The sequence below is a fragment of the Panthera pardus genome, unplaced genomic scaffold, assembly GCF_024362965.1.
Source record: "Panthera pardus isolate Hobbes unplaced genomic scaffold, ASM2436296v1 HiC_scaffold_2, whole genome shotgun sequence".
NCBI lineage: Eukaryota > Metazoa > Chordata > Mammalia > Carnivora > Felidae > Panthera > Panthera pardus.
Window position 1 is genome coordinate 106,909,939 of NW_026526765.1, and position 26,703 is coordinate 106,936,641.

At 37.2% G+C, this 26,703-nt stretch overlaps 2 protein-coding genes across 4 annotated transcripts in view; one reads left to right on the top strand and one right to left on the bottom strand.

Annotated features, from left to right (window-relative positions):
* The window catches only part of CWC27 (CWC27 spliceosome associated cyclophilin), a 194,950-nt gene extending 183,918 nt beyond the window's left edge, over positions 1 to 11,032 (bottom strand). For all 3 annotated transcript variants that reach the window (XR_002071342.2, XM_019414333.2, XM_019414334.2), the window contains exons 1-2: positions 10,777 to 11,032; positions 2,974 to 3,070 (exon numbers count right to left, since the gene is read on the bottom strand). Coding sequence is in view for 2 of the 3 variants with exons in the window: in XM_019414333.2 (XP_019269878.1) it covers positions 2,974 to 3,070; positions 10,777 to 10,818 (139 nt within the window). In the remaining variant the exon portion in view is untranslated. The remainder of the gene's footprint in view (positions 1 to 2,973; positions 3,071 to 10,776) is intronic.
* Positions 11,033 to 11,263: 231 nt separating this feature from the next.
* The window catches only part of SREK1IP1 (SREK1 interacting protein 1), a 44,048-nt gene continuing 28,608 nt past the window's right edge, over positions 11,264 to 26,703 (top strand). The window contains exons 1-2 of the mRNA XM_019414337.2: positions 11,264 to 11,445; positions 21,963 to 22,010. Coding sequence (XP_019269882.1) covers positions 11,433 to 11,445; positions 21,963 to 22,010 — 61 coding nt within the window. The 5' untranslated portion in view covers positions 11,264 to 11,432. The remainder of the gene's footprint in view (positions 11,446 to 21,962; positions 22,011 to 26,703) is intronic.

Consider the following 26,703-nt stretch of genomic DNA (forward strand, 5'->3'; position numbering starts at 1 on the left):
AACTTTTTTTAAATTATTATTTGAGAGAGAGAGAGAGAGAGAGAGAGAGAAAGCACAAGTGGAGAAGAAAGCCCGAAGGAAAGAGAAGAATCTCAAGCAAGCTCTGCTTGGAGCCTGGAACCCAATGTGGGGCTCAATCCATGACCCTGGGATCATGACCCAAACTGAAATGAAGAGTCAGATGCTTAACCAACGGAGCCACTCAAACACCTCAAGAATAGATCTTAAAGAGTAAATCTGAGGTAAAATAGAAATAAAGAAATTAATAGTCACATAAAGCATAAAAAATTTGATTTTCTTAACTACTTCTCTTTCTGCTTCCCACTTTGTTTTGCCAACCTAAAATTTTACTCCTTTCTCATACTTCAGAGGAACCAACAAAACTATCAAAAGCAACAAGCTTCCCTTTCCTTCTTTTTTAACCTATTTTTTAAAAATTTCACTCACCTTTAAATATTCACCTAACTATTCCACAAAACCTGAAATCCAAGAGTAAGACTGTGTAATTCTAGATCTTTCATTTCTATAAAAACTAAAGACATCCCCCAGACACCAGAATGACAAATTCTGTATGTGGAGTCTAAAAAAGTTAAACTTATAGAACTGGAGAGTAAAATGGTGGTTGCCAGGTGCTGGCAGGTGGGAGAAATCAGGATATGTTGGTCAAAAGGTATAAATTTTCAAATATAAAACGAATAACTTCTGGGGATTCAATGTACAACATGGTGAGTATAGTTAATAATACTGTATTGTATCCTTGCAGTTTGCTAAGAAAAAAGATCTCAAGTGTTCTCACTACACACACACACACACACACACACACACACACACACACACTCGTAACTGTGAGGTGACGGATACGTTACTTAACTTGATTGTGATAATCATTTCAGTGTATATGTATAGTACACACTTGTACACCTTTTAAAAAATCATGTACAACCTAAATATATACAATTTTTATTTGTCTATAATGCCTCAATAAAGCTGGGGGGAAAAAAGACTAAGAACTTCCGCTATGAACAGCATTTTAGTTGGGAGCCATATCTGGCTCCACCTTCCTAGTTTTTACTTATTTCTTTTTTAATTCTGGAAATCATCCCTTTTTGAAAAAAATACTGATATGAATGTTAAAAGATCTTGACATATCATGACTTGTTTAAGTAACAGAATTAGTGAATTAAATGAGGTTCTCCAAATTATATTTTAAAAACTTGACTTTATTTGGGAGTATCTTCATTTCAGTTAGCCTTCTCAGGCTTCTTGTTAGCGTTTGCAGTAATAATTCTCTCTCTCACCTGTTCAATTAAGAGAATTGCTGTAGTTATTTTTCTTATGATTTTTCTATTCTCTTTCTCCACGTATTCTTCTATAAAGGGGAATAATTTTTGTTGTTCCAATTAAGTTTCATCATGACCTAACTTAAGAACTTTATTTCTTCTTCATTGTCATATTATATCCAGATGTTTTCTGTTTCTTCCATTCACCTGGTCATGGATTGCTAATTATCATTCATTCTTTCTAATGTTTTTGTACTTCCAGTCTTCCCCTGTAAAATTTGAGCTTTTGAGTCTTCAAAACTTCTTTCCAGAAACAAGTCTGACTTTTCTGTGTCTACTGTGTTTCTCGACTCTGTTGATAGTAATTTGAGGCTTCTCTGACTGTACTACCTGTCTGACTCAATTTCCTTCCTGCCTGCCATAGCAATTATTAATAATGGTCTTCACAGATGTCCTTCTCTTTTTCTTTTTTTTTTTTTTGCGGGGGGGAGGCTCTGGGTATTTTTATACCTTAAATCTTCCCCTGATAATTATCTATTTGTGTAATTATTATCTATTTGGAAAGCTCTAGCTGTACCCTTCTACTGGTTATATTGAATTATCTTTCACACCCTGCCTTTGACTCAAAATGCTGTTTTCTGATACTTAATTAACCTTGTCTGTCTCTACAAATCAGGTATAACTTAGAAAGACAATGATTTGCCATCACAGGAGATATATGAAACCATATGCAAAGTATTGTCAAAGCCAACAAGTTGCAAAAATGTTTAGAATGTTTAGTTCTATAAGGGAATATTCTGAAGGAGAAAACACTCAAGTGGATATAATTCTGCAAAGTTTACTGAAAGAAAAATAGTCAAATTGTGACTCAGTCTAAAAACAGACTAGAGACATCTATAATGACATCACTGAATCCTGGATGGAAGGCTTTGTGGAGAAAGCAGAATTTTGGACAGAGATTAAAAAGTGGGTAGACTTGTAAACAATAAGGAAGGAAAGAAAAAGTATTCCAAAAAGAAGACTGAGGACATGAAGGAGGTATGTGGATATGTGTGAAAGTGGAAACAAGAAGGAACTGCTCAGGAAATAAAATAATAGTCAACTGAAACCATATAGTTATTTAGTGCAATGAAACCAAGTTGAAAAGCTAGGAAGCTAAGCTGTCTGAGGATTCAAATACCAGATGAATAAATAAAAGGGTAAAGAGATTAGATAGAAAGACCAGGTAAAAGACAATCATAATCATGCAGGTGAAAGTCAAGGCAGTGTGGTTTAGCTATAGCTGACAGAGGAAGATTGGAGTAGAAAAGTCCACTAGTCATTTTGACATGTAAATTACAGCTAAGACAAGAGGAAATGGCTGGAATTCTAAATCTGACAGTCATTTGGAGAGAAGTAACAACTGAAGAGTAAAGACAGTGGAGAACTAGGGGCAATCATAGGGAGTACTCTTATTTAGAGGATGAAAGAAAGAAGTACAGAACAGGCAAGAAGATCAAAAAGGATCAAAGTTTTATTTGGTGAGATAAATTTCTCTGCTAAAGATATAAAGATTTATTTGAAAGACAATCTTTATCTCCTCTATCCATTTTCTGACACAACAGCTCAACACCATATCATTCATACCCACTCCTATCACTCATTACCACTATTTAACAACAGACTTCAATGTTGTGGAAAGATACACTTTTACCTTCCAAACAAAGCTGAATGAAATTTCTGCAAGCTTTGGGAGCTTCTTTTGACCACAACTCTATGTCAATATCTCCAGCTGTAGTTTTCAATAAAACCTATGGAAAGAATATAACATCATTATATTAAATTATCATTTTGGTTTAATAATCAGTTGAATTGCTGCTTAAAATGAAGCATCCATTAGTGAATTTCAATTTTAAAGTTAAAATTTTAAAAACTTGCTGGGCTTTTCTTGTTATACTAAAAAAATTATAACAGGGATATCACAGTCTTTTCAATAAGTGGTACTGAAAAAACTGGACAGCTACATGCAAAAGAATGACACTGGACTACTTTTCTTATACCATACATAAAAATAAATTCAAAATGGATTAAAGACCTAAATGTGAGACTTGAAGCCATAAAACTCCTAGAAGAAAAGGCAGACAGTAATTTCTTTGACATGGGCATTAGCAACATTTTCCTAGATATGTCTCCTCAGGCAAGAGCAACAAAAGCAAAAATAAACTACTGGGATTATACCAAAATAAAAAGCTCCTGCACAGCAAAGGTAACAATCAGCAAAATGAAAAGACAACCTAATGAATGTGAGAAGATATTTGCAAATGATATATATGATAAAGGGTTAATATAAAAAATATAAAGAACTTATACAACTCAATACCAAAAAAAAAAAAAAAAAAAAAAAAAAGCCCAAACAACACGATTAAAAATGGGTAGAGGACTTGAATAAACATTTTTCCAAAGAAGACATATAGATGGCTAACAGACACATAAAATGATGCTCAACATCATTACCAATGCAAATAATCAATGAAATGCAAATCAAAACCACAATGAGATATCACCTTAGACATGTCATAATAGCTAGAATCAGAAAGACAAGAAATAACAAATGTTGTCAAGGATGTGGAGGAAAAGGAATCCTCATGCACTGTTGATGGGAATGCAAACTGGTGCAGCCACTGTGGAAAGCAGTACAGAGGTTACTTAAAAAATTAAAAATAGAATTACCATATAATTAACTCCACTACTGGGTATTTACCCTAAGAAAATAAAAACGCTAATTTGAAAAGATATATGCACCCCTGTGTTTATAGCAGCATAATTTACAATAGCCAAGATATGGATGCAACGCAAGTGTCTGTCCATAGATGAATGGATAAAGAAGTGGAATATATATAAATATACAGATATATAGATATAGATATAGATATAGATATAGATATAGATATAGATAGTATGTTTATATATACACACACATATATACACACACATATATATGTGTGTATATACGTATATATATACACACTGTATATACATATACATATATACACATATATATACATATATACATATATACACACACACACATATATACACACACACACACACATACACAATAGAATATTACTCAGCCATAAAAAGAATGAAATCTTGCCATTTGCAGCAACATGGATGGACATAGATGTTAAAATAATACTAAGTGAAACAAGTCAGACACAATAAGACAAATACCATGTTTTCACATGTATGTGGAATTTAAGAAACAAAGAAAAAAGACAAACTGCAGACTCTTAAAAACTAAGAACAAACTGGTGGTTGTCATAGGGGAGGCGGGGTTGAGACAGATAAAGGAGATTAAGAGTACATTTACTTTGATGACAGTGAAAATTGTACAAAATTATTGAATCCTTATACTGTTCACCTGTAACTAATATAACACTGTATGTTAACTATATTTCAGTAAAAATATTCATTCAGTACAAGTCATTATACATTTATATCTTTCCTTTTTTTTTAATGTTTGTTTACTTTTGAGAGAGAGAGAGAGAGAGAGAGAGGCAGAATGCGAGTTGGGGAGGGGCAGGGAGAGGGAAACACAGAATCCGAAGCAGGCTCCAGGCTCAGAGCTGTCAGCCCAGAACCCATGGGGCTCAAAGTCATGAACTACAAGATCATGACCTGAGCTGAAGTCAGACATTTAACTGACTGAGCCATCCAGGCGCCCCTACATTTATATCTTCCAAACAGCAATTTCAGAAATAATTTAAGATTTAAGAAAAAGCAGCATATGCCTTTATTAATCAGAAAAACTTATTCATTTAAAAATCAGTCATTTAAACTTGCTTTAATTAAGAAAGTTTCTTGCAGCTTTCCTTCCAATAAAATTGGTATAGCAAATTAAGAAACTAAAGAACAATGAATCTATGAAATTGTGACACTATGAGACAATTTTACAATTATCTTTTTATATACCAACACTCTACTTGCTCGTTCAAAATCATGCAATTCCTAATTTAAAACAAAACATTCCTAATCTAATTCTGGGTTGTATATGTTACTAAAATGGTATGTCTTAAAATCATCATCTACAGTACATGGAATCCGTTCAAAGTCTCCTTTCTACCAGCTCATGAAGGTAAGGCCTTCTAACTTGGCACGGCATGAAACTATGTGTAAAATAAATACTCTATCATGACAAACCAACCCAGCTGGTTTCTCAGTTTCTTGAAAGGTATATATTTGGGATGCAAACTGAGTTGGCTGAATAACTCCCTAGACTGTATCTATAACAGTGGGTAATACCTTCTGGTTTTCCATGAAAACTGGTGTCCATCCCAATCTTAAAAGTACAGTATATCTCAAAAGACAATATCCTGTCCTACCTATTATCCCCTTGTATACTTGAAATAAAATGCTACTGTTAAAGGGACCCTTGACATGTCTTCCCTTCCTTGCAACTCTAATACAGTGATCTCCAACTTTTTCAGAGTGTGCATCCCTATTAGCGAAGAGGAAAAGGGAAGTGGGAAGGGAGGTAAGGAATTGGAACACAGAGTTCCCAAATAAGTACGTTTAAATACATGTAGTACTATATTACTCTAGTACTGAAAGAGTCACAGAAGATAAACATTTCAAAGCATTACATAAAAACAGTATTTTAAAATATTTCTTAATTTATTCTTCTTTACCAGTGGTATAATGAAACTTAAAAAAAAAAAACAACAGCTTTACTGACATATAATTCACATACCAAACAATTCACCCTTTTAAAGCATTTGTTAGTATAATCCAGACTTTTGCCACCACCACAATCTAATTCCAGAACATTTCCTCACCTGCAAAAGAAACCCTGTAACCCATTAGCAGTCACTCCCTATTTCTTCCTACTCATAGGCCCTGACAAACACTAATCTACTTTCTGTATCTATGAATTTGTCTATTGAATATTTCATAAAAATGGAATCATACAATGTGTGGCTTTTGGTATTTGGCTTCTTTCACTTAACATAATGTTGCTTTCAAATTGTAGAGATCCATCTTCCTGTTCTACTCACTTCGTTTTAAATGTCTTGAAAATGACAATGGCTTTATATTCTTACTGATAAATATGCCAAGGCACAATATACACTTAAGACAAAGTTCACCATTAACAATAAATAGAAATCCGTATTTCAAATAATTTTCATAATAATTTCTAATTTTTTACATACTTCCCATGTTGAGGCATCAGGTCTACCATTTTCTTGTGGTTTGCTTATGTTTACATTATTAATATTACTTTGAATATGAAATCTGTGAGGGCTGGTCTAGTTAATCCATATTAACAATGAAATGTAATCCATTTAGCATGATATTAGGAAAAATTACATCATGACATATAAAAAGTGACTAAGTAAATGAATTTATATGTTCCTTTTTATATATAAAAGATTACATTTAGGGGCGCCTGGGTGGCTCAGTCAGTTAGGCGTCCAACTTTGGCTCAGGTCATGATCTCACGGTTTGTGGGTTTGAGGCCTATGTCGGGCTCTATGCCGACAGCTCAGAGCCTGGAGCCTGCTTCAGATTCTCTGTCTCCCTCTCTCTCTGCTCCTCCCCCACTTATGCTGTTTCTCTCTGTCTCAAAAATAAAATAAAAACATTTAAAAAATATTTTAAAAAAGATTACATTTACACAAAGGAAACGATAAATGCAAGCAGAAGAATGTAGCTTTTCTCTTTGCATCTCATGATGGTTTTGCACAGTCCCTGAAGTGTGCACTCACTGGTTTAGAAACCACTACTCTAAAGAATAAACTAATGCACACCATCCCTCCCTTTACAGGTTCTAGAGTCAGCTGCTCAAATTCCAGTACTGACTGACCCTTGCACTTACAAAGGGTAAGGAAGTTTTTTACTTTGGACATGCTATCTAACATATCTGTGACTCAACTTTATTATCTAAAATAGGGAAAATAATATCCTCATAGGTTTCTTGTGAGAACAAAATGATTTATTACACATAGACTGCTTAGAACATTACCTGACAAATAGTAAATGTTCAAAAAATGGTAGCTACTATTGTTGTAATTATTCTTCTTCTATAATATTTTTGGCCATAGTCAACTTACAGCCAGTAAAAAGAATGCATACACAGTTGGGCTACCTTGTTTACCAGAGTTTCTTACTCTTTCCACTGATAAGCTACTGAATTTATAAAGAAGGCACATGGCTCCTTCCTCCATACATTTCTTTTGGCCATCACTATTTTGTCAAGTATTGGTGCTCCCTTTCTTAAAGATTCAAAATAAGGCAATACTTTGATAATAAAATGTTTCTTTTTTTAAATTTTAATTTTTATTTGTTTATTTTTGAAACAGAGAGACAGAGCACAAGTGGGAAAGGGGCAGAAAGAGAGGGAGACACGGAATCAGAAGCAGACTCCAGGCTCTGAGCTGTCACAGCACAGAGCCCAACGCAGGGCACGAACTCATGAACCATGAGATCATGGAGCCACAATAAATGTTTATTCGTAAGAAACGTTTTATTGGGGCGCCTGGGTGGCTCAGTCGGCTAAGTGTCCAACTTCATTGTGGCGCAGGTCATGAGCCACAGGATCATGAGCTCCCAGTGCCACAGGATCAAGCCCTTAGTGGGGCTCTGTGCTGGGTGTGGGGATTAGGATTCTCTCTCTCCCTCTCCCTGCCCCTCCCCCACTCACTCATGCTCTCTCTCTCTTTCTCTCTCTCTCTCAAAAAAAGAGAATATTAATATGCAATTTAAATTAAGTGATCATAATACATAGAAATTTCATCTTGAGTGTATAAAGACATTTCTATCAAGTGGTACATTTCTGTGTGTCATCTTCAGAGGCCAGAATTACAACAAAACACAGCACAACTTATAAACAACCACTGATATGATAAGTCAATTACTTCCCAGGTTGATACTATGCTCTTTGAAGGGAGGAACTTTGTCCCATTTATTCTGAATATCTCTTAATCCTTTTAGTACCTAATGTAGCATTAGACAGCATAGGCACTAAACAAACATTCACTGAGAAAACATATTGTTGTATCTGTTTAAATTCCTTCCAGGCCCAAATTCTTGCCATGTGCTCTCTATGGTACAGAACTTTGAAGCTTCAATGTCCTCAACTGGCCTTATGTTAAAAAAAAAAAAATCCCCAACTGTGTTTGAAGGAAATTTTGGCTATGCCTGATGTTCTCTGTAAGCCCAATTCTGTTTCAGAAGGATAGTTTGGTTTTTTTTTTGTTTGTTTTTTTTTTGTTTGTTTGTTTTTTGTTTTTTTAGTTTAGTTTGAGAGAAAGAAAGTAAGAGAGAATTCCAAGCAAGCTTCACACTCAGTACGGAGACTGACAAGGGGCTCAGTCTCACAACTGTGATATCATGACCTGAGCCAAAACCAAGAGTCAGACAATCAACTGAGCCACCCAAGTGCTCTCAGAAGGACAGTATTTATCAGTTTGCATGTACTTATTTACATGATTATTTGGTGAATGTACATTTCACTCAACTGACTCCATATTAGAGACAATGCTGGTTTTCCTTTCCCTTGTATTCCTAAAACCTAGCATAGAGGTTGGCATGTGCTAGTTGCTAGATAAATATTTGTTGAATGAAAGATCTCCTGTTCAGGCATGTATCTTTGTTAAAGGTTTTCCTCTTTATGACCATGTCAAATCTTCCTTCCAGAGTAAAACAACTAAATCTTCCCTTGATCAGAAGCAATATAACCTCAAAGTCACTGATGCTTAATACTTTAAGAGAAATAAAATATTAATCAATCCATTCATTGAATCAGTCAGTACATATTTGAACTCCTCCTACCATGTGTCAAGCACCATTCTAGATGTCAGTCCCTGCCATCATAGTGCTTGCATTCTATGGGGAGGAGAATGGGAGGCAGAGGACACAATAAACAATAACTAGTAAGTACACAGAAAAAACTGAAGAGGGAAAGGGCAGGGAATGTTGGAATGCAGGACATGAATGGAGTTTGTGATTTTTATAGAGTAAACAGAAAAGTCCTCTCTGCCAAGGTGACATTTGAGCAGGCCAGAGTGTACTAAAGAAAGGAATAATAAGTGTGAAGGCCCAGACTAGCAGGATGGGCAATATTTTTATTCTCTACTAGTGTTTATTAACTGAGGGTGATATCACCCTCAAAAAACATCTGGAAATATGACGAGGTAGGTATTCTGAGTTTTCACAATGATGTGAGATACAGATGAGTAAGGAGAAGTTCACACAGCAAAGAATTAAAAGAATGTCCCATCTCAAAACACCCACTAAAATTCTTGGTGGGGATATCAATTAGAGCATTATTGTTTTTGTTTTCATATTGCCTTATTAAATTACAAAATGTTGATCAACAAAAGATTGCATAAATTATGATATAGTCATGCAACAGAATCGTATCTGATGTAAATTTAGTTTATCCTAATTCAACTATGTGCTTTAAAGTTAAAAAAAAAATGTTTATTTATTTTTGAGACAGAGAGCGAGCACAAGCGGGATAGGAGCAGAGAGAGACAGACAGAATCTGAAGCAGGCTCCAGGCTCTGAATTGTCAGCACGGAGCCTGACATTGGGCTCAACTCAAGTACTGTGAGATCATGACCTGAGCCCAGTCAAAGGCTTAACCGACTGAGCAATACACACGCTCCTCAACTAAGTACTTTCAGTCCCACTGTTTTCTCCACTATGTTGGTCCATCGCATTTCATATGTGGTGAGACTAGCTCACAGTTTAAGAATCCCAGTGATACTTATTCCATTATTGACTCCTCTGCCTCATACTGCATATAAAAGTCTTTGATGGGAACTGCCATACCTTGACCATTAAATCAATCAGGAAATCATTCTCCCATTCTAATGTGGAAACATTTCTCATTCTCTACTTTCATGTTTTAAGACCAGCGCAAAAGATACCTCCTCCACGAAGCTTTTCTCTCCTTCCTCAGTGGCTCATTTTTTAGTACTTACCGTAGCACTAGACTTCCTCTCTCCATAAGCATGCCTATTGGACTTATCAGAAGGTTTTTCTTTACCTGCTTACCTCCCAAACAAAACCATAAGCTCTTCTAGGGCAACAGCTAGACCTTACCCATCCATCTTTGTGTCCCCAGCACCTAGTACAGTGCCTGGTGACTACTAGGCATTCAATACATGATTGTAGAATGAATGGAGAAAGAGCGATTTACAAGTTAAGAAAAACAAAAATCACAATTTTAAATATACCTAGGTTTCTACCAAAGGCCCTAGAAAACGCCCTAGAATGTGTTAGGCTGAAGCAAGAAATGTGGCCAGACACTGGAGAAATCTCCATTTGAGGACTTTTCTCAAAGTATTTGCCGAGAGGTGTCAGTAGGTGGTTTTCGGTGCAATCCTGTCCAGAGGCAAGAGTAACGGATAAGACATTTTGTGATTTTTCCAACCCTAACGCCCCAAAACTCCCTTAATGGGTGAGGTATCACTTTGGGGAGCCCAGGTACCGTAGATGAGGCTCTCACCTTCCCATTCGTGGGAGGCTCCTGGATGTAGATATTGCTCATGCTGCTCAGTGCTCAGGGCTCCGCTCCTAATTGGGAGTGAGAACGGAGAGCCGATCACTAAAGCAGTCCACCTATCAGTGGCACGCTTCCTTCAATCGGGTGGTCGCAGAAAGCTCCAGTTTGTCAATGTCCCAAAATGAGCGGCACCAAGCACTACCTTTTCCCAAAACTAGTCCCTCACGGACGCCGCCATGTTGCTCCTGGGCCTGAGCACCGCTAATCCTAAGAAGGGGGGTTCCAATGGCCTCCAGGAAACGAAAAAAGATTATTAAGCACCTGCAGGTTAACTCAATTTGTGTTACACTTTTACAAAAGGATATATAAATGTTGGTGTTGTTTACTTCAGTACATGTATGTGCAGGTTTCATTTATCTCCACCCCCGGGGCTGGCAGCAATGGTTCGGACCATGTGTGTTCTGTAATATGACTCCCCCGGAAACTGCATCATCGTTACTTGGTTCCGCTATCGCCAGAGGCCTTCCCCGACTGGCAGGGAAGTACGGCGGCGCGGGTCGGAGGAAGAGGCCGCCCTCGCCGTTTGTGGTCCTCGCTGCAGCGGGAGGCGAGCGTACTCTCGAAAGCCTACGGCTCCTGCGACCCCTCTTACCAGCGCAATGGCAGTCCCAGGTGAAGACGGACGGCAGGGCCCCTGGGTCTAGGCGAGGAAAGGAGCGGGTAGGGTAGGTTGGGGTGCGCTGGGGGTAGGGAGTAGCGCCCATGGGGATTTAGGCGGAGGCGTTAAAATTAACAGGTTCGTTTGTTCTACACGAAAAAGTTTACACTCCAGAGATAATCTCTGAAGGGAAGAAGGAAGACAAACTATCTCCCCCCCCGCCCCAGCCAGGCTCCGGCTGTGCTGGAAGGCTTGCAGGGAAAGTGTGTGGTGGGGGGAGGTGGGGGAGGAGGGGCAGCAACTGTAGGCCTAGGAGGTAGCCGAGAAAAACTGACCTAACTTTGGGATAGCTCGAAAATAGAATTGAGGTGCAAGCACTTGACGGACCCCAGGATCCAAGAGGCACTGTTTGTAGTGGAAGTCCCGGGGACCAAATTGGCGTCCGGGGTTCTCCTCTCCCTTCCTATTGTATGGAGTTCCTGTGTGGCCGTGGACCAGTCGCTCTCCCACTCTGGGCCTCATTTCGTGCATTTGGAAAAGAAGATTTATTACTCGATGTCTGTGGGTTCTTCCAGAGCGCAGATTCTGTGTCCACTGACTACCGACGTAAAAACAGTGCACCCTGCGAAAGAAGTGCTTTAGAGGTTTCCCCGTCCACAACTACCCGCTTGCTTGGAAGTCCTGGTCGGGGAGGGCACCTCCTTACATCAGCTCTGCGACGGTGTGTTCGGAAGAACACTGGTTGTAGGAGGTATTTTGAGAATTATACCCCCACCCCACCCGCTCAAGCACACACGACTTGGAGGTTCACAGTGCACTTCAGGGTATGAAAGGCTCTGAGAAGTGCTGTGGTTCAGAACCCCCTAACTTTGTTTTCACCTGCCCTTCCCAGTATTATCTGACGGCGTTTGTTCGGTGGCAGCCTTCCCTGAAGTGTATTTTACAGATAACTGTTATAGGAATATTGCACTTTTGTTACCACTGCAGTTTGGAGAGGAGAGGGGTTGTGTGAGAGAGGAAAGATACACTCATTCATCCACACCACCGTGACTATTAAGGGCGTGCTTGGCAGTGTGCTAGGCATTGGGAATACAGTGGTGAACAGGACAGTGGCTCCTCACACAGAACTTAGAATTTAGCAGTGGAGAGGAAGTACCAGAAAGTCGAACAAATGCATGGCAGGGAAAATACAGAGCCTTCAGGAGCACGTTGTAAGGGCACCTACGGAGACAGAAGGGCTTTACAGAGGATGTGGCATTTAGGATGAGCCTTAAAGGATTCCAGGAGGGTTGGATTGATGGGAGGGGAAGTTGCAGCCAGAGGGATATGTAAATGAAAAGGAGATAATAGATGCTCCCAATAGATGGAACTCCTAATACAAATGGGAGAGAAGTGAGAAATTAACTGGAGAGTTAATGACAGTAGCTAATATTTACTGATGTATCAGATGTGTCAATAGCATTTACTATGTATCAAATGTGTCACACACTGTGTCAAGCCATTGTATTTTATCTCATTTAACATTCATGTCCACAGTGTGAGATAAGTATTAATATTTCCATTTTATAGATGAGGATACTGAGGGACAAAGAAATTAAGTGCCTTGCTTGTTCAGGGATATCTTGTAGGTAAGCAGTCTGACTCTTCTAGTCCCCATGCACTTACTCATCTTGCCATGTAGGATAATTTACAAGGTGGTTTCCAGCTCTTAAAGGACCTTGGAAGCCATGACAGATAGTTTGGATATTTTCCCAAGGATTATGGGATGCCATTTCAGCATTTTTAAACCGATTCATATTTTGGAAAGAACATTTTGGCTGCACAGTGGATTGGAAGGATGATAGTTTGGAGTTAAAGTCACCAATTAAATTCTGGTAAGTTATGATGATACTTCACGTGTGGTGTCAGGAAGGGAGAGAAGCCCATAGATTGGAGACACATTTTTGCTGGTAGAATCACGGGGAATCAGTGACTGATTCAGGGTAGGTAGGTAAGACAGGAAGTGAGGTCTACTTGGGTTTTACTGTTAGGCAGTTGGGTGAGACTCTTTACTAATATAGGCAACACCTGAGAAGGAGCAGGTTTTAGAGGGATGATGATAATTTCAATTTGGGCTCTGTGTTGAGGTGTAGTCAGACATACAAATTGAAACATCTAATATGCAGTGAGAGATAGAATTTGTAGCTTAGGAAAGAAGCCAGAATGTCATCCACACATGAAGCAGGTGTTAAGACCTTTGTCAGTGACTATGTTAGCAGTGTAGAATGTGAAGGGAAGCTCTGTGGCTGAAGGCTGGAGAATATCATCATGGAAAGAACTAGCAGAGAAAGGCCATTCTGCCGAGTAGCTTGTCTGGGCATCCTGATAATTTAAGTCAGCGCTGGTGATCTTTGCACCACACGGCTGCATCTAGAGTTGACCTCTCGAAGCTGGTTTTATTACTTGAGCAAGCGTTTTGAGCACCCAGATGGTATAGACACTTAAGGGGACACAGTATCACAGCTTGTGTCCTCATAAAACTAGTTATGAAAATGGGCAACTTAAGAAAGGAAAAAAGTGATTTTTTAAAAGTCCCTACTGAAATTGCTCTAAACCTAACCCAGTGTTATAGACAGGTTAACTTGCTTCCAATTCATAGTGATGCTCCAAAGTGTAATAATCTTAAATTGTGTCATTAAGCTGGATAGCAAGACATGGATAAACTGTTTAAACCTAGCAAAAATTGAGATAATAGGCATGACAGCACTGTAAGAGCACAATGCAAGTACCATTATAAAATACAGATACAGAAAATGTTAAGATAATTTCTTGGATGATCGATCCAGATAGTGTATTAAAGAAAAATAGGGCTCAAGGACAGGTATTATGTTATGCTCTTTTATTTTTAGGTATAATGCTCATATGGATTCAGCATGGCATTTCTTGGGTGGTCTTGCTAGTGATTACTACAAAATATGACTATAAAGTGCTGAGGCTACTTTCCACAAATGAGTATCAGCCTCTTCTATTTTATGGTCGCCTACTTCAGCTGTTTTTCCACAGCATTAAGCGTAAGCATACACCATTTTGTAGGCAACACAATGAAATGTGAATTTTCTTAGGGAAATCATAGACTCTTAGTTGTCATTTTAAAAGTGACATTTAAATACAGGTTCCAGTGAAGTTTACTTTCTTTTAACAATTGCTTTTCCCATTCACAGTTGTTGAAATTAGTTCTGACATCCATGTTAATGATGCTCCATTCCCCAATGAGAGTTGACCTGGCTCAAGGGGCAGTGTATGTTATTGATGTGGTTGGCACAAAAACTCTTTTTCTCTCAATCAGTAAAATCTATATAGCCAAGGTAGGGAATTTTCTGTAGCCAAATTAACAATACATCTGGCATGTCAAAGTGAGTCCAATTTTTAAAACACATTACTATAACATTTTAGTAAGAGAAGAATTCTGAATTACAATGCATCCAGTTTCTTTTCACTTCTAAAACTACACTACACATAGTTTCTTTTCTCTCTAGTCTGTGCTGCCCATTGCTGCTGATATAATTTTCCGAAACCATATATCTGATCCTGTCTTTCCTAGGGGCCAAGAATTTAGTTCTTGTCCCCAACTGTGAATGTTGTGTTTCTCTTCAAGCAACCTAACCTTTGCAAGGCTCACTGTCCTTGGGTAGGTAGTGAAGGGGTTGATGACTGAGCTTTCTCTCGCTTCTAAACTGTTGTGATGCCAGAGGTGCCCATCTCTGCTGGAGTGAAGTGCACACTCCTCAGCATGGCCAAATCACTCTTGCTCCTCTTTCCTCCCACCTTTCCTCTGAAGCATTCTACAGTCTTCTGACTTGGTCAGCTATTCCCAGAACCTCTCGTGTACCGTGCTGCCTACATGCTTTTGTTATCACTGTCCCTCCTTTGCTGTCCATAGGTACCTGTGGGAAGCCTTCTCAGTCTCTCAGATGAAAGTCTTGCCTACCAGTTCTTCCTGCTTACCAGTAGAGTTTTGTGTTTTTTACAGTGGCATATTCTAGCATGTATTATAGCTGTGGATGTATTGTCCTAGATAAGCTAGTATATTGTATTTCCTTTAGTGTAGGGACTTTATTCATCTTTATGACTTCTCTAACATTCGTTTCAGAGATAAGCCCATAATAAATAATAATAATTGGGTAATAATTTAGAGGGTTGTTCACTAGAATTGTTGCTGAGCAGAATCTGGTACTAAAGTTAACAGACTAAACAGTAATTGTGATTCTGTTTCATTAGTTAATTCAAATGTTCATGTCTCTTAAACTGATAATACCTATACCTTTTTTTCCTTCATGGGTTATTTATATTTTGAGGCAAGTGGATGAAAGCATTTTATACATTGACTTAAATGGTAGCTCTTTCATGTCAGTAGTTTATTTATTTTTATTTTAGAGAGAGAGAGAGAGAGAGAGTTTGGCAGAGGGAGAGAGAAAAAGAATCTTAAGTAGGCTCCTTGCTGGGCATGGATTCTGACACAGGGCTTGATCCCATAACCCTGGAATCATGACCTGAGCTGAAACCGAGAGTCAGAGGCTCGACCAGCTGAACCACCCAGGCAGTCCCCTGTCAGTAGCTTAAAATAAGCAATTATTTGATTTACTTTCATCTCTCCTTTTGAGTATCAAATGATTCTGAAGGCATTTTTAACTAAAGATGAGGACATCTGCTCTTTCAAAATGTTTACATCAAGGATCCTCTTTTTTTTTTTTTTTAAATTTATTTTGAGAGAGAGAGGGAGAGTGCACACGAGTGGGTCAGAGAGAAGAGGGAGAGAATCCCAGGCAGGCTTCATGTTGTTAGTGCAGAGCCCAACGGGAGCCATGAATCATGATTTGAGCTGAAGTCAAGGGTCAGACACTTACCTCACTGAGCCACTAAGGCTTAGGAGATCCATCCAAGGATCTCCTTTAACCCATTTTTTAAATTCACAGAGAATTAAAATATTTCAGGATCCCAAAGAAAGTATTATATCTATGAATTCTTAATATAAAGCATCAGAAAAATTTAAATATTTGGAGTTTTACTTTGCATTCAATTTTAGCAGACATATATGGGTATTTGTATCTATGTGGTATATACAACCTCGCTACAATTTGAATTTTAAAAGCAGAATAAATTGAAGTTATCTTTAAGAGTTCCCAAATTATGATAGAACTATAATGGAGTAACCAAATATAAAACTTAAAGCTTAAAAGGAACTAATCTAATCTAATTGAATCTAGGTAATTAAAAATGAAAAGAATGGACAGAAGTGATTGCAATTGCTAATTGCATCACTTAAAGGGATAGTTAGTCCCTTTAGCTATTTACTTTTAAATTTAAATGATTATAGAAACCATTTTAATGTAAATAAAACTTTGACAGGCTTCCCCAAATCTAAAATACACAGTAAGAGAAAAATATAATACTAAGTTCCAAACATTGCTGTTAAAGTTCCCAGTGACTAAGTTAACTTAGCAACATAGGTGATGTGAAATTTCAACAAAAAAATTTAGATCAGTATGATGTCTTGCCATACCTCTGGGGGCCACTGAATAACCAGAGGCAACTGTTAGGGACACTACCACAAGCATCCCTTTTGCTTACATACTCCTATTTTCTCCCTCTGGTCTTTGTCCCTGGTTTTTAGTCTTCTCTAACCTCTCCCTTTTCACAGACTGTTTCTTTTTTTCCCCTCTATGCTAACTGCTTTACTAAGGTATAATTTACATGTTAAAATGAAATGCACATTACAAATGTATAGCTTGATGAATTTTATATCCATATCAAGATTTTAAATATTTTCATCACCCTGGGAAGGTCCCTCTGCCTCTGTCATTTTTCCCTTCCCTTGCCTAAATAATCATTATTTTTATTTCAGTTGTCCTTCTTACTTTTATTCCTGTTCTTCCATTGCCTGTGATTCCTCAGATGAGCCAGTAACACTGCAGACACTATCTAGTTTCGTAGCTGGCAACTGGGAGCAACAGAAGTTACTGATTCCCAAGTGCTGAAGTATTTTCTTAAGTTTCTAACCTCAAAGCAGCAAGCATTTGTTGAGGACATCTAGGGAATCCGCACCATGCTGAGCAGTGAGTTGTATATAGAATTGTCTGGCATGTTCTGGAATCTAGAGAAATTGGCATTCTCTACTCCTTTAAGTTACTGGGAGGTAAAAGGCCAACTGGTTACCCATGCCCTTCCTTGCCACCCAAGTTGTTTGATAATTTTCTAGATCCATAGTAATCCCTTGCTAGTATTTAACAAATAAGGAAATAAATACCTCTTAAATTTGTTCCTAAAACCATCAGTTAATAAAATTTTATTGTAAATCTGTAATGTAGCTTTCCTGAAGAATTTATAGGTACAGTCTGCCTTTGTCAACGAATACTTGCACAACAGCACCTCTTCTTAGTGTTGGGTTTGTTTGAGGGAGGTTTTTGGTTTGGTTTTTGAGAGGGTAATCAATCCACATGTTTCAGATTAAAAAAAAAAACATTTTTTAACATTTATTCATTTTTGAGACAGAGAGAGATGGTATGTGAGTGGGGGAGGGGCAGAGAGGGAGACACAGAATTTGAAGCAGGCTCCAGGCTCTGAGCTGTCAGCACAGAGCCTGATGTGGGGCTCAGACTCATGAACCTTGAGATCATGACCTGAGCAGAAGTGAGATGCTTAACTGACTGAGCCACCCAGGGACCCTCACATGCTTCAGATTTTAAAAGTACCAAAAGGTGGATAGTGACATATTTCTCACCCTTTTTTACCCCTGGAGGCAGTTCCCCATTTCTCAGGTAACTAATATATATCCTTACAGAGAGATTTTTTTGTATATCTCCATCCATCTGTTAATAAAATCTATACATAATTTGGTATTTTATCTAATCTCCTTTCATACAAATGACAACATACCATGAGCACTGTTCTGTACCTTGCTTTTTTCTTTATATCTTAGAGACCATCAGATATCATTAAGTAAAGACCAACCGTAATTTATTTATGTCTAAATTATTTCTACTCTTTTACTGTTACAAGTGATGCTGTGGTGAATAGCTTTGTGCATAAGTCAGTATGTATTTGTGCAAGTAAATTGAGAAGATTAATTTCCCAGTGTGGAAGTGCTAGGTCAAAGTAGTACGTACATTCATAGTTCTGATAGATTTTGTCAGCTTGCTTTCCATAGAGGTGGTATTGAGTTACATCACTATCCAGTACTGTATTAGAGTATGTCTCCCCCAAACTCTCTTCAACCCTTTCAATCTTTGCTATTCTGATAAGTGAAAATAGAATCTCAGTATAGATTTTAATGTACATTCCACGAATTATGAATAAGGCTAAGGATCTCCATGTTTCCAACTTGTTTCTGTTTCTTTGAGCATTCTGTTCAGCTCCTTGGCTGATTTTTTTTCCTGTTGGCTATTGGTCTTGTTCATAATGATTTTCTGGGTTTTATATGGTAAGGATAATTTCCCTTTTTTGGTGCTATGAGTTGCAAATATTTCTTCCTCTATTTTTATGTGTCTTTTGAGTTTGTTTTTGTTGGTCTTTGCCAATTTTTTTTTTTTATATGGGCAATTTTACAAGACTTTATTGGTGGTCTTGGGACTGTAGGTTATGATTACATAGGAACATTTTGAGGGAGCCAGGCTCTGTTGCTCTGAACAGCATTAGCAAACCTTAAAGAGGAATGGAACAAAAAACAGCATGAGAACCTAAGATGGGGAAATGGATAACTTCTGATTGAAGTAATAAGGGCCTTTCAGTATGGCCTTCCTATTCACTTTGAATCCCAACTGGAGCACCATTGTATCAGCAGAGTTCTTGTTCCAAACAATAGAAACTGACTAGTTAATTGAAGCAGAAAGGAAAGTACCAGGGAGCTCACAGAATCTAAGCAAATGCTAGATAACAATTCTTGGAAAATAGACAAGACCAAGGACATCCATAGCCAAGATCCTGCACAGTCCCAGACCTGATTAGGACTGCTGCTCTCTGTGACATCACTGCCTCTAGAAACTGGATCTTGACAGGAGAATGAATGAACTGTCCCCACTTCATTGTGTTACTTGTCCCAGATATCTTTGTCAGAGGCATCAGATTCAGTGTCCTAGGTAAAAGCATTCAGTTGGCCCAGCAGTCATGAAAATTATGGACAAATGAAGCTTGAAACTTTCATTTAACCAAAAACTGGTGAGAACATAGTTGATATGGAGTTACTTTATTTAGAATTCTGGCATTTTCCTTTCATGTAAAAGTTAAAACTTTGTTAAAGAAGATGACCTTCTCTGAAAAGTTTCATATTTTGTTCATTCTAAAAATATGACATAGAGTTAGTCATAAATAAGCTAATCTCTCATAAGTACTGAGATGAGATCATTTCAGATCTGTCCATTACAACATTTTTAGTTTGTTGTGGGAATGGTAATGGTGCATTTAGAACACTTTTGTCCTGTCTATTCAGCGTCTTTGGTTTCTATGGAAACAGACTTAACATTGACCTGGATACTCTGGGCTTTTTTTCCAACAGGCAATTATTTCATAATGAAAGAGCCTCAGATTTTATTATTAATCCAGTCTTATTCCACAGTTCTGCTGCAGTGCAGCAGATGTGTTCCCACTCTATGCAGTAAAATCCACAAGGTTTATGAGAAAAAATGAGATTGGGGCACAACACTCAAGAACTTCATCAGTGATGCATAAAAAATGATAGAAACCTAATAAAAACAGCACAGTTTTGCACATGTTAATTGGTTAAAAGGCACATAAATACTACAATTAAGAGGGTACTATGCCTGCTAAAAGACCTGAAGTTTGCTGTGAAAATGCAGTTCGTAAGAATCAGAGCTTGTAAATTGTTCTGAAGGAATGGTAGGAAGAGAATGACATGATTGGATCAAAGTTATTTTACCAGATGTGGATGGGCACTGCTCACAGCACCCATACTGAACTGAGGTCACTAGAAATGGTTTGGGTTATGTCCTTGTGTGTGTTTTGTATATTACTATGAGTCTCAGAGCAATGGGGTACCAGTTTGTGCATTCACATAGTGTTTTTCTTGGACAAAAGTCACATTATGCTCAAATTGTGCTGTCTTACATCACTTGCATTGGAACAAGTTTATGTTTTTAAAAGAAGCATTGTAGCAGACCTGAGTGTATTTTACTAGAATAACTCGATAATGTATATTTTAACGATTGGGATTAGGAAAAAATGGCTGATGTTTTGACTTCATAACAGTAAAGACATGGTTCAAAAATGAGCTTTCTTTTATAATTAGCACTGTTTTATATTTGCACTGTGTAAATTTGGATTCTATCTCCATATGAAAGATTTAGGAGTTAGATGCCTTTCATTAAGATAATAGAGCAATTCTTTCCTTGCCCTCTGGCTGATGGAAGCCCTTATTGGAGATTAAAAGTAGTTTCAACTCTCTCTCTCTCCCCCTCTCTCTCTCTCCATTTATATATTTCACCCATAAAAAGGAATGGCATTCTGATATGTGTTACAATATGGATGGTCTTGAAAACATTATACTAAGTAAAATAAGTCAGACACAAAAGGACAAATACTGTATCATTCCACTTACATGAGATTCCTAGAGTAGGTAAATTTATAGAGGAAAAAAGTTAGTGTTTAGGATGTTGTACAACATTATGAATGTACTTAATGCCACTGAATTATATACTCAGAAATGTTTAAGGTGATAAATTTTATGTATATTTTATTATAAAAAATCAATTTTAATTTATGTCTTCTCTCATTTAGATCTTCAACATTTCTTGTGTGTACCACTAATTATACAGAAATACTCTAAATATTTGTAAAAACTGATCAGACTGAATATGTGACTGATAGTTTTCTCTTGTCAGAATTTGAGTGGTGCATTTGGATGTTTCTTATAATACCTATCAATTAAAGTATTTTTCTGGATTTTTACCAATTCCTTTAATAAAGCCAGTTTGTTTTTCTTCTAAGGGAGAGCAGAAAAACATTTGTTATCCCAAATATTCATATATGTATGTGTGTGTGTGTATGTATAAATATATATATGTATATACATATATATAAATATACTATATATAGTAACTAATATAAGTAATAGAATATATAATAAAAATATTAGCACATATGATAGTATATAGGGAATATGTATATGTATACACATTTGTAGTTAATTATTTTACATTTGAGGGACAGGCTGAAATACTCAGGAATTTCTTGCTCAGTGTTAGAGAATTCTTGGAATGTTTAAGCTCTTGACTATAACACTGCATTTCTGTTAAATTAGAGAAAAATATATTCTGGAGTTATTTTTAAAATACTGTCAAAGAAAGTAATTTGAGTAAATTGGATTTTCCAGTGATGCCTAATAATGATGACAATTGAATAGTGTTACTAAGCTGGGTCAAGAATAATTTTTTCTTTTTTTTAAAGAAATTCTACAAGTGGTTTCTTAGCTTTTTCATGGGATGGAATTCTTATGTTTCTACCTTTTATATGTCTGCTAAAATGTTATCCAATTATATTTCAGGTTGCAACAAGGACAGTGTCCGGGCAGGCTGTAAAAAATGTGGCTATCGTAAGTACATTAAAAAATAACATTGTGAAGAGTGAATCATTGCCTCCTTGGGCAATGTGATTTAGCATCCCGATTTCAGGGCCCTGATTTCAGCTTAGTTCTTTAGCCCTGTTATTCAGGCCAGATTTGCAGATGATTCAGAAATTCCCCTAAATAGTTACTTTCTTCCCTGCTGTAGACTGAGTGACAGGTGGCTATGTATCTGTTGACTAGCAAAGATATCAAGTACAAGTGGAGTAGTAGATTTAGGAGCATGCAGAAAGTATATTCCCCCCCAGAAAGTACATGTATACTTATTCTTTTACTCTTTGTTCTTCTAGATACTGGGTGAAGAGGGGAAAGCAATGAAAATTATTTTCTTTATGAGGATAATACTAGTCCCAGAATTTCTGCTCACCAGCAAAAACTTGATTTAAACAATCATAAATGTCTATTATGACTAATGAAATGGGATAGAAAAGTAAACTTTAACGTGCAGTTATATAGTCTAAATTTATAATTATGTACCTTAAATACCATTTCTTTAGTTAAATGTAACAATTCTTAAAGGTTTGATAACAGCTATAACAGTAGCATTTGCTATTTTTTTTTCTTTAAAAAAATTTTTTTTAATGTTTATTTTTGAGAGAGACACAGTGTGAGCAGGGGAGGGGCAGAGAGAGAGGGAGACACAGAATCTGAAGCAGGCTCCAGGCTGCGAGCTGTGAGCACAGAAACCGATGTGGGGCTTGAACTCACAAGCAGGGAGATCATGACCTGAGCCAAAGTCTGACAATCGACTGAGCCACCTAGGCACCCCAGCATTTGCTGTTTTCTCACTTGTTTGGAGACCATGCAAGTGAGCCTGGATTAGGGTTAATGATCCATACAAAATGTATCCATCTATTTATTTATTAATTTAGAAGTATAGTTATATTTGATGCACAATGTTACATGAGCTTCAGATGTATAGTCTTATTAAAAAAATAAATAAAGGTGATTAAAAAAATTTTTCCATGCAAGAACATGTGATAAAAGAACCCTCGGCATAAATCTCCATTAAGAGGGCTCATAATGAAAGCATGCTGGGAGAACCAAGTCACATGCCTCCAAGGGAAGGCTGAGATGTGGCTCAAGGGAATCTTGCTCAGTTAGCAAATGTGGATACATAAGTACACATATCCTTCACATAAATAAAAACTCCTGAAGAATATACTTGCATGCAAGAAATAAGTGCAGTGAAATCTTTTCTGTGTTCTAGGCTTGTTTATATTTATTTCTGCTTTGTTTCCTTTCTTTAAATCTTTGCTAATTTCTGTATTTCATTTTTATTTTTAAATTAAAAAAAGTTTTTATTTGAGAGAGAAAGCTCATGAGGCAGAGAAGGGCAGAGGGAGAGAGAGAGAACCCCAAGCAGGTTCCATACTCAGAGTGGAGCCTATTGCAGGGCTCAGTCCCAGGACCACGGGATCATCACCTGAGCCGAAATCAAGAGTCAGACACTTAACCAACTGAGCCACCCAGGCGCCCCCTCCATATTTTATGTCTTGATTCAAGACTTAGGAATGTGCTCATCCATGCTCTCTCTCTCCTTCCCTCTCCTCTCTCTCTCTCACTCTCACTCTCCCTCCTCCTCTCCCCCCCACCCCTCTCTCTCTCTCTCTCTCTCTCTCTCTATATATATATATATACATATATGTATATAGCATATACCTATATGCTGTATTATGTACTTAAAAATCTAGAATGAATTTCCCAATCTCTCTACTAATGCCACTTTATCTGCTTGAACTACTTTTAGCTTAAGACTTATAGGAAAATAATCAAAATAATGTTTTGGAAATATAACGTTGATCTAGTCTCCTTATTGCTTTTTTATTTTACACAATGATGGAAGTATCTGTAGTAACTAGAATTTTTTTAGAGAAGCCAAGTAAGCAAATAGGTTTGACAGTCTTTCTAAGTTTAGTTCCTATAGTTATTATTTTGATCTATGATTCTTAGTGATTAAGTTATTAAATAGTTTTTCATTTATCTCTTTTGGAAAACTTTAGTAATACTTCCCTTCTGTGTTACATTTACATCTTATACCTGTTAAAGATGAAGGTCTTCTCAATTTACACGCCTTTCTGATAGAAATTACATTTTAAAAATTATCTGTTATTTGTAGGCCAGAATCTTTGTATTGATTGTAGATGTAAGAGAACAGTCCACAGAACTCTGAAATGTTTTTAATACCTTAAAATATGCATATTCATCATTTAGTTACAAAGGAGTATTGTCTCTCTATTGTTGTGAGACTAATGGTTTAGGTTGTACAGTTTTTAAATTTTATTTATTTTGAGACAGACAGAAAAAGCATGAGTGGGGGGAGGGGCAGAGAGATGGGAATTGGGGAGAGAATCCCAAGCAGGCTCCATGCTGCCAGCCCAAAGCCCAACATGGGGCTCTAACTCACAAAACCATGAGATCATGACTTGAGCTGAAACTAAGAGCTGGACGCTTAACCAACTGAGCCACCGAGGTGCCCAGGATGTACAAAACAATTTAGTACTCGACTGAAAAAGATTTTATTGTGTCCGTATGTTTCAGTAATGACTATATAGTTTTAAAAAGTTTCAAGTTAAGGATGAATCTGTTACTAAATAACATGGATGTTGGTTTTTCATGGCAAAGTTTCCTCAAGAAAATTAGAAGAATTGTTTATTTCTATGATGAGTTTTTATATGAATACTTTTGAAGTTGGCAACTTCTAAATACTTAAAAGCTACCAGAACACTAAGCTTTTGTCATGGAATAAATGTCTCAATTATGATAGTTCTCAGAAAATACACCTTTAAAAAGTCCAGGATAGGATACTTCAGTAATTGAGCATTTGCTCATAGTAGCAAGAAATAAAAACACACCTAAATATCTTTAATGTTTATTTAACCTAAAATGCTAATCTATTGATATACATTCATGACCTTGTCTTTGCCTATGAGTCTGCTAATTATTGTTTCACATAGTCTTTTAAGTGCAAATTATATCTGAAATGCATTTCCTACTTTGTATAGTTTGTTTCTTCCAAGATAAGCAAGCAGCAAAAATGAGAAAGAAATTTGAGTCCAGAATCACTTTATCATTAGTTCTCAACTAGGGTTAATACTGCCCTCCTGGAAATCTGTGGCCTTTTTTTTTTTTTTTTTTTTTAATTTGCCCCTATGTGCTTGTGGTTGGGTAACAGTATGATCTTTAGTATGTATGATTTATGGTTTGTAAACATCCTGGGATGTGTAAGGTAGTCCTGGACAGTGAAGAATTGTCTGGCTCAAAATGGCCATGGCACCCCCTTTGAGAAGCAGGTACCTTTTCTCATTATTTTAGATTTTTTCTCAATCTTGTACAGTCTTGATGCCAGTACCTAATTTGAAAACTACTCTTTAAAAATAATCCATTTAAATCAAGTGTTTCCAAAAGTACAACTTTGTTTTATGGAAACAACCTCTCTTTTTTGCTCCACATTTGTATTTTTCGCCTACATGATTTTATATAGGCAAACATTGGAACAATAACAAACTCTTAGTGGAATAAAATATCAACAGGTAAAGTAAAATATCTAGGCATGAGCTAAGGAAAAAGTGACCAAGAAGGTACAATACTAGAAGAGGGAGTAGAAGAGGGAGTGGGCAGCAACAGATACACCAAAAGAGTAAAGATTTTCAAAGTTGAGGGAAAATTGTCAGATGTAACCATTAGGATTTGTAAGAATTTGTTGGAAAATTGTTCATTGAATTTACCAGGTAGAATGCTTCTTTGACTGTAGGAAGATCAGTTTAAGTAGAGTGGTAGGTCATGAAGCAAACTATGTAGATTCAGGCCTGAATTGCGATGGATAAAAAAATGGAGAGCTTGTATGTATAGTCTCCTGTTTCAGGAAATTTGCATAAATAAAGTAAGGAACTGTCTCAGTCTTCATGAGCTACTATAACAAAATACCACAGGCCCAGTAGCTTATAAACAGAAATATATTGCTCATAGGAGGCTGTAAGTCAAAGTTCAGGGTGCCAGCAAGTTTTCCAGGTCATAGACTTTTCATTTTTTACTTGCACAGTGGAAAGGACTAGAGAGTTCCTTGGAGATCTTTTATAAGGCACTAATCCCATTCATGAGAGTACCACTCTCAGAAACCTAATCACCTCCCAAAGGTCCCATCAACTAATACCATCCCCTTTGGGAGTTAGATTTCAGCATATGAATTTTGAGGGGATACAAACATTCAGGTCATAACAGGAACATATTGAATACAGTTGACCCTTGAACATCATGGGTTTGAACTGCACAGGTGTAGTTTTATATAGGTTTGTTGTTGTTGTTGTTGTTTTAAATAGAATACAGTAGTAGAACATGAACCACCACATGTCCCCTTCTCCCCACCTGCACTTAGCCAATCTAGATCATAGAATGATACTCATTTCTTGCTTCTCTACCTAGGAAGCAAGGTGGTCCACACCACCTCCTTCCATGCAGGAAGGTAGAGAGCTAGGGAAGGCAAAACACCAGTACCCTTCTTTCTAGGTCACTTGCTTCACCCAATCCCCTACATGTGATTATACTGCAGTTTCTGCTTGTGGAAAATGGCTGTGAAGGGGTGAGCTGCCAGTTCCCCAGCAATATTAGATCCCCTCCTCAGAAAACGTTCAGCACCCTGGACAGTGCCCCACCCCCTGAGACC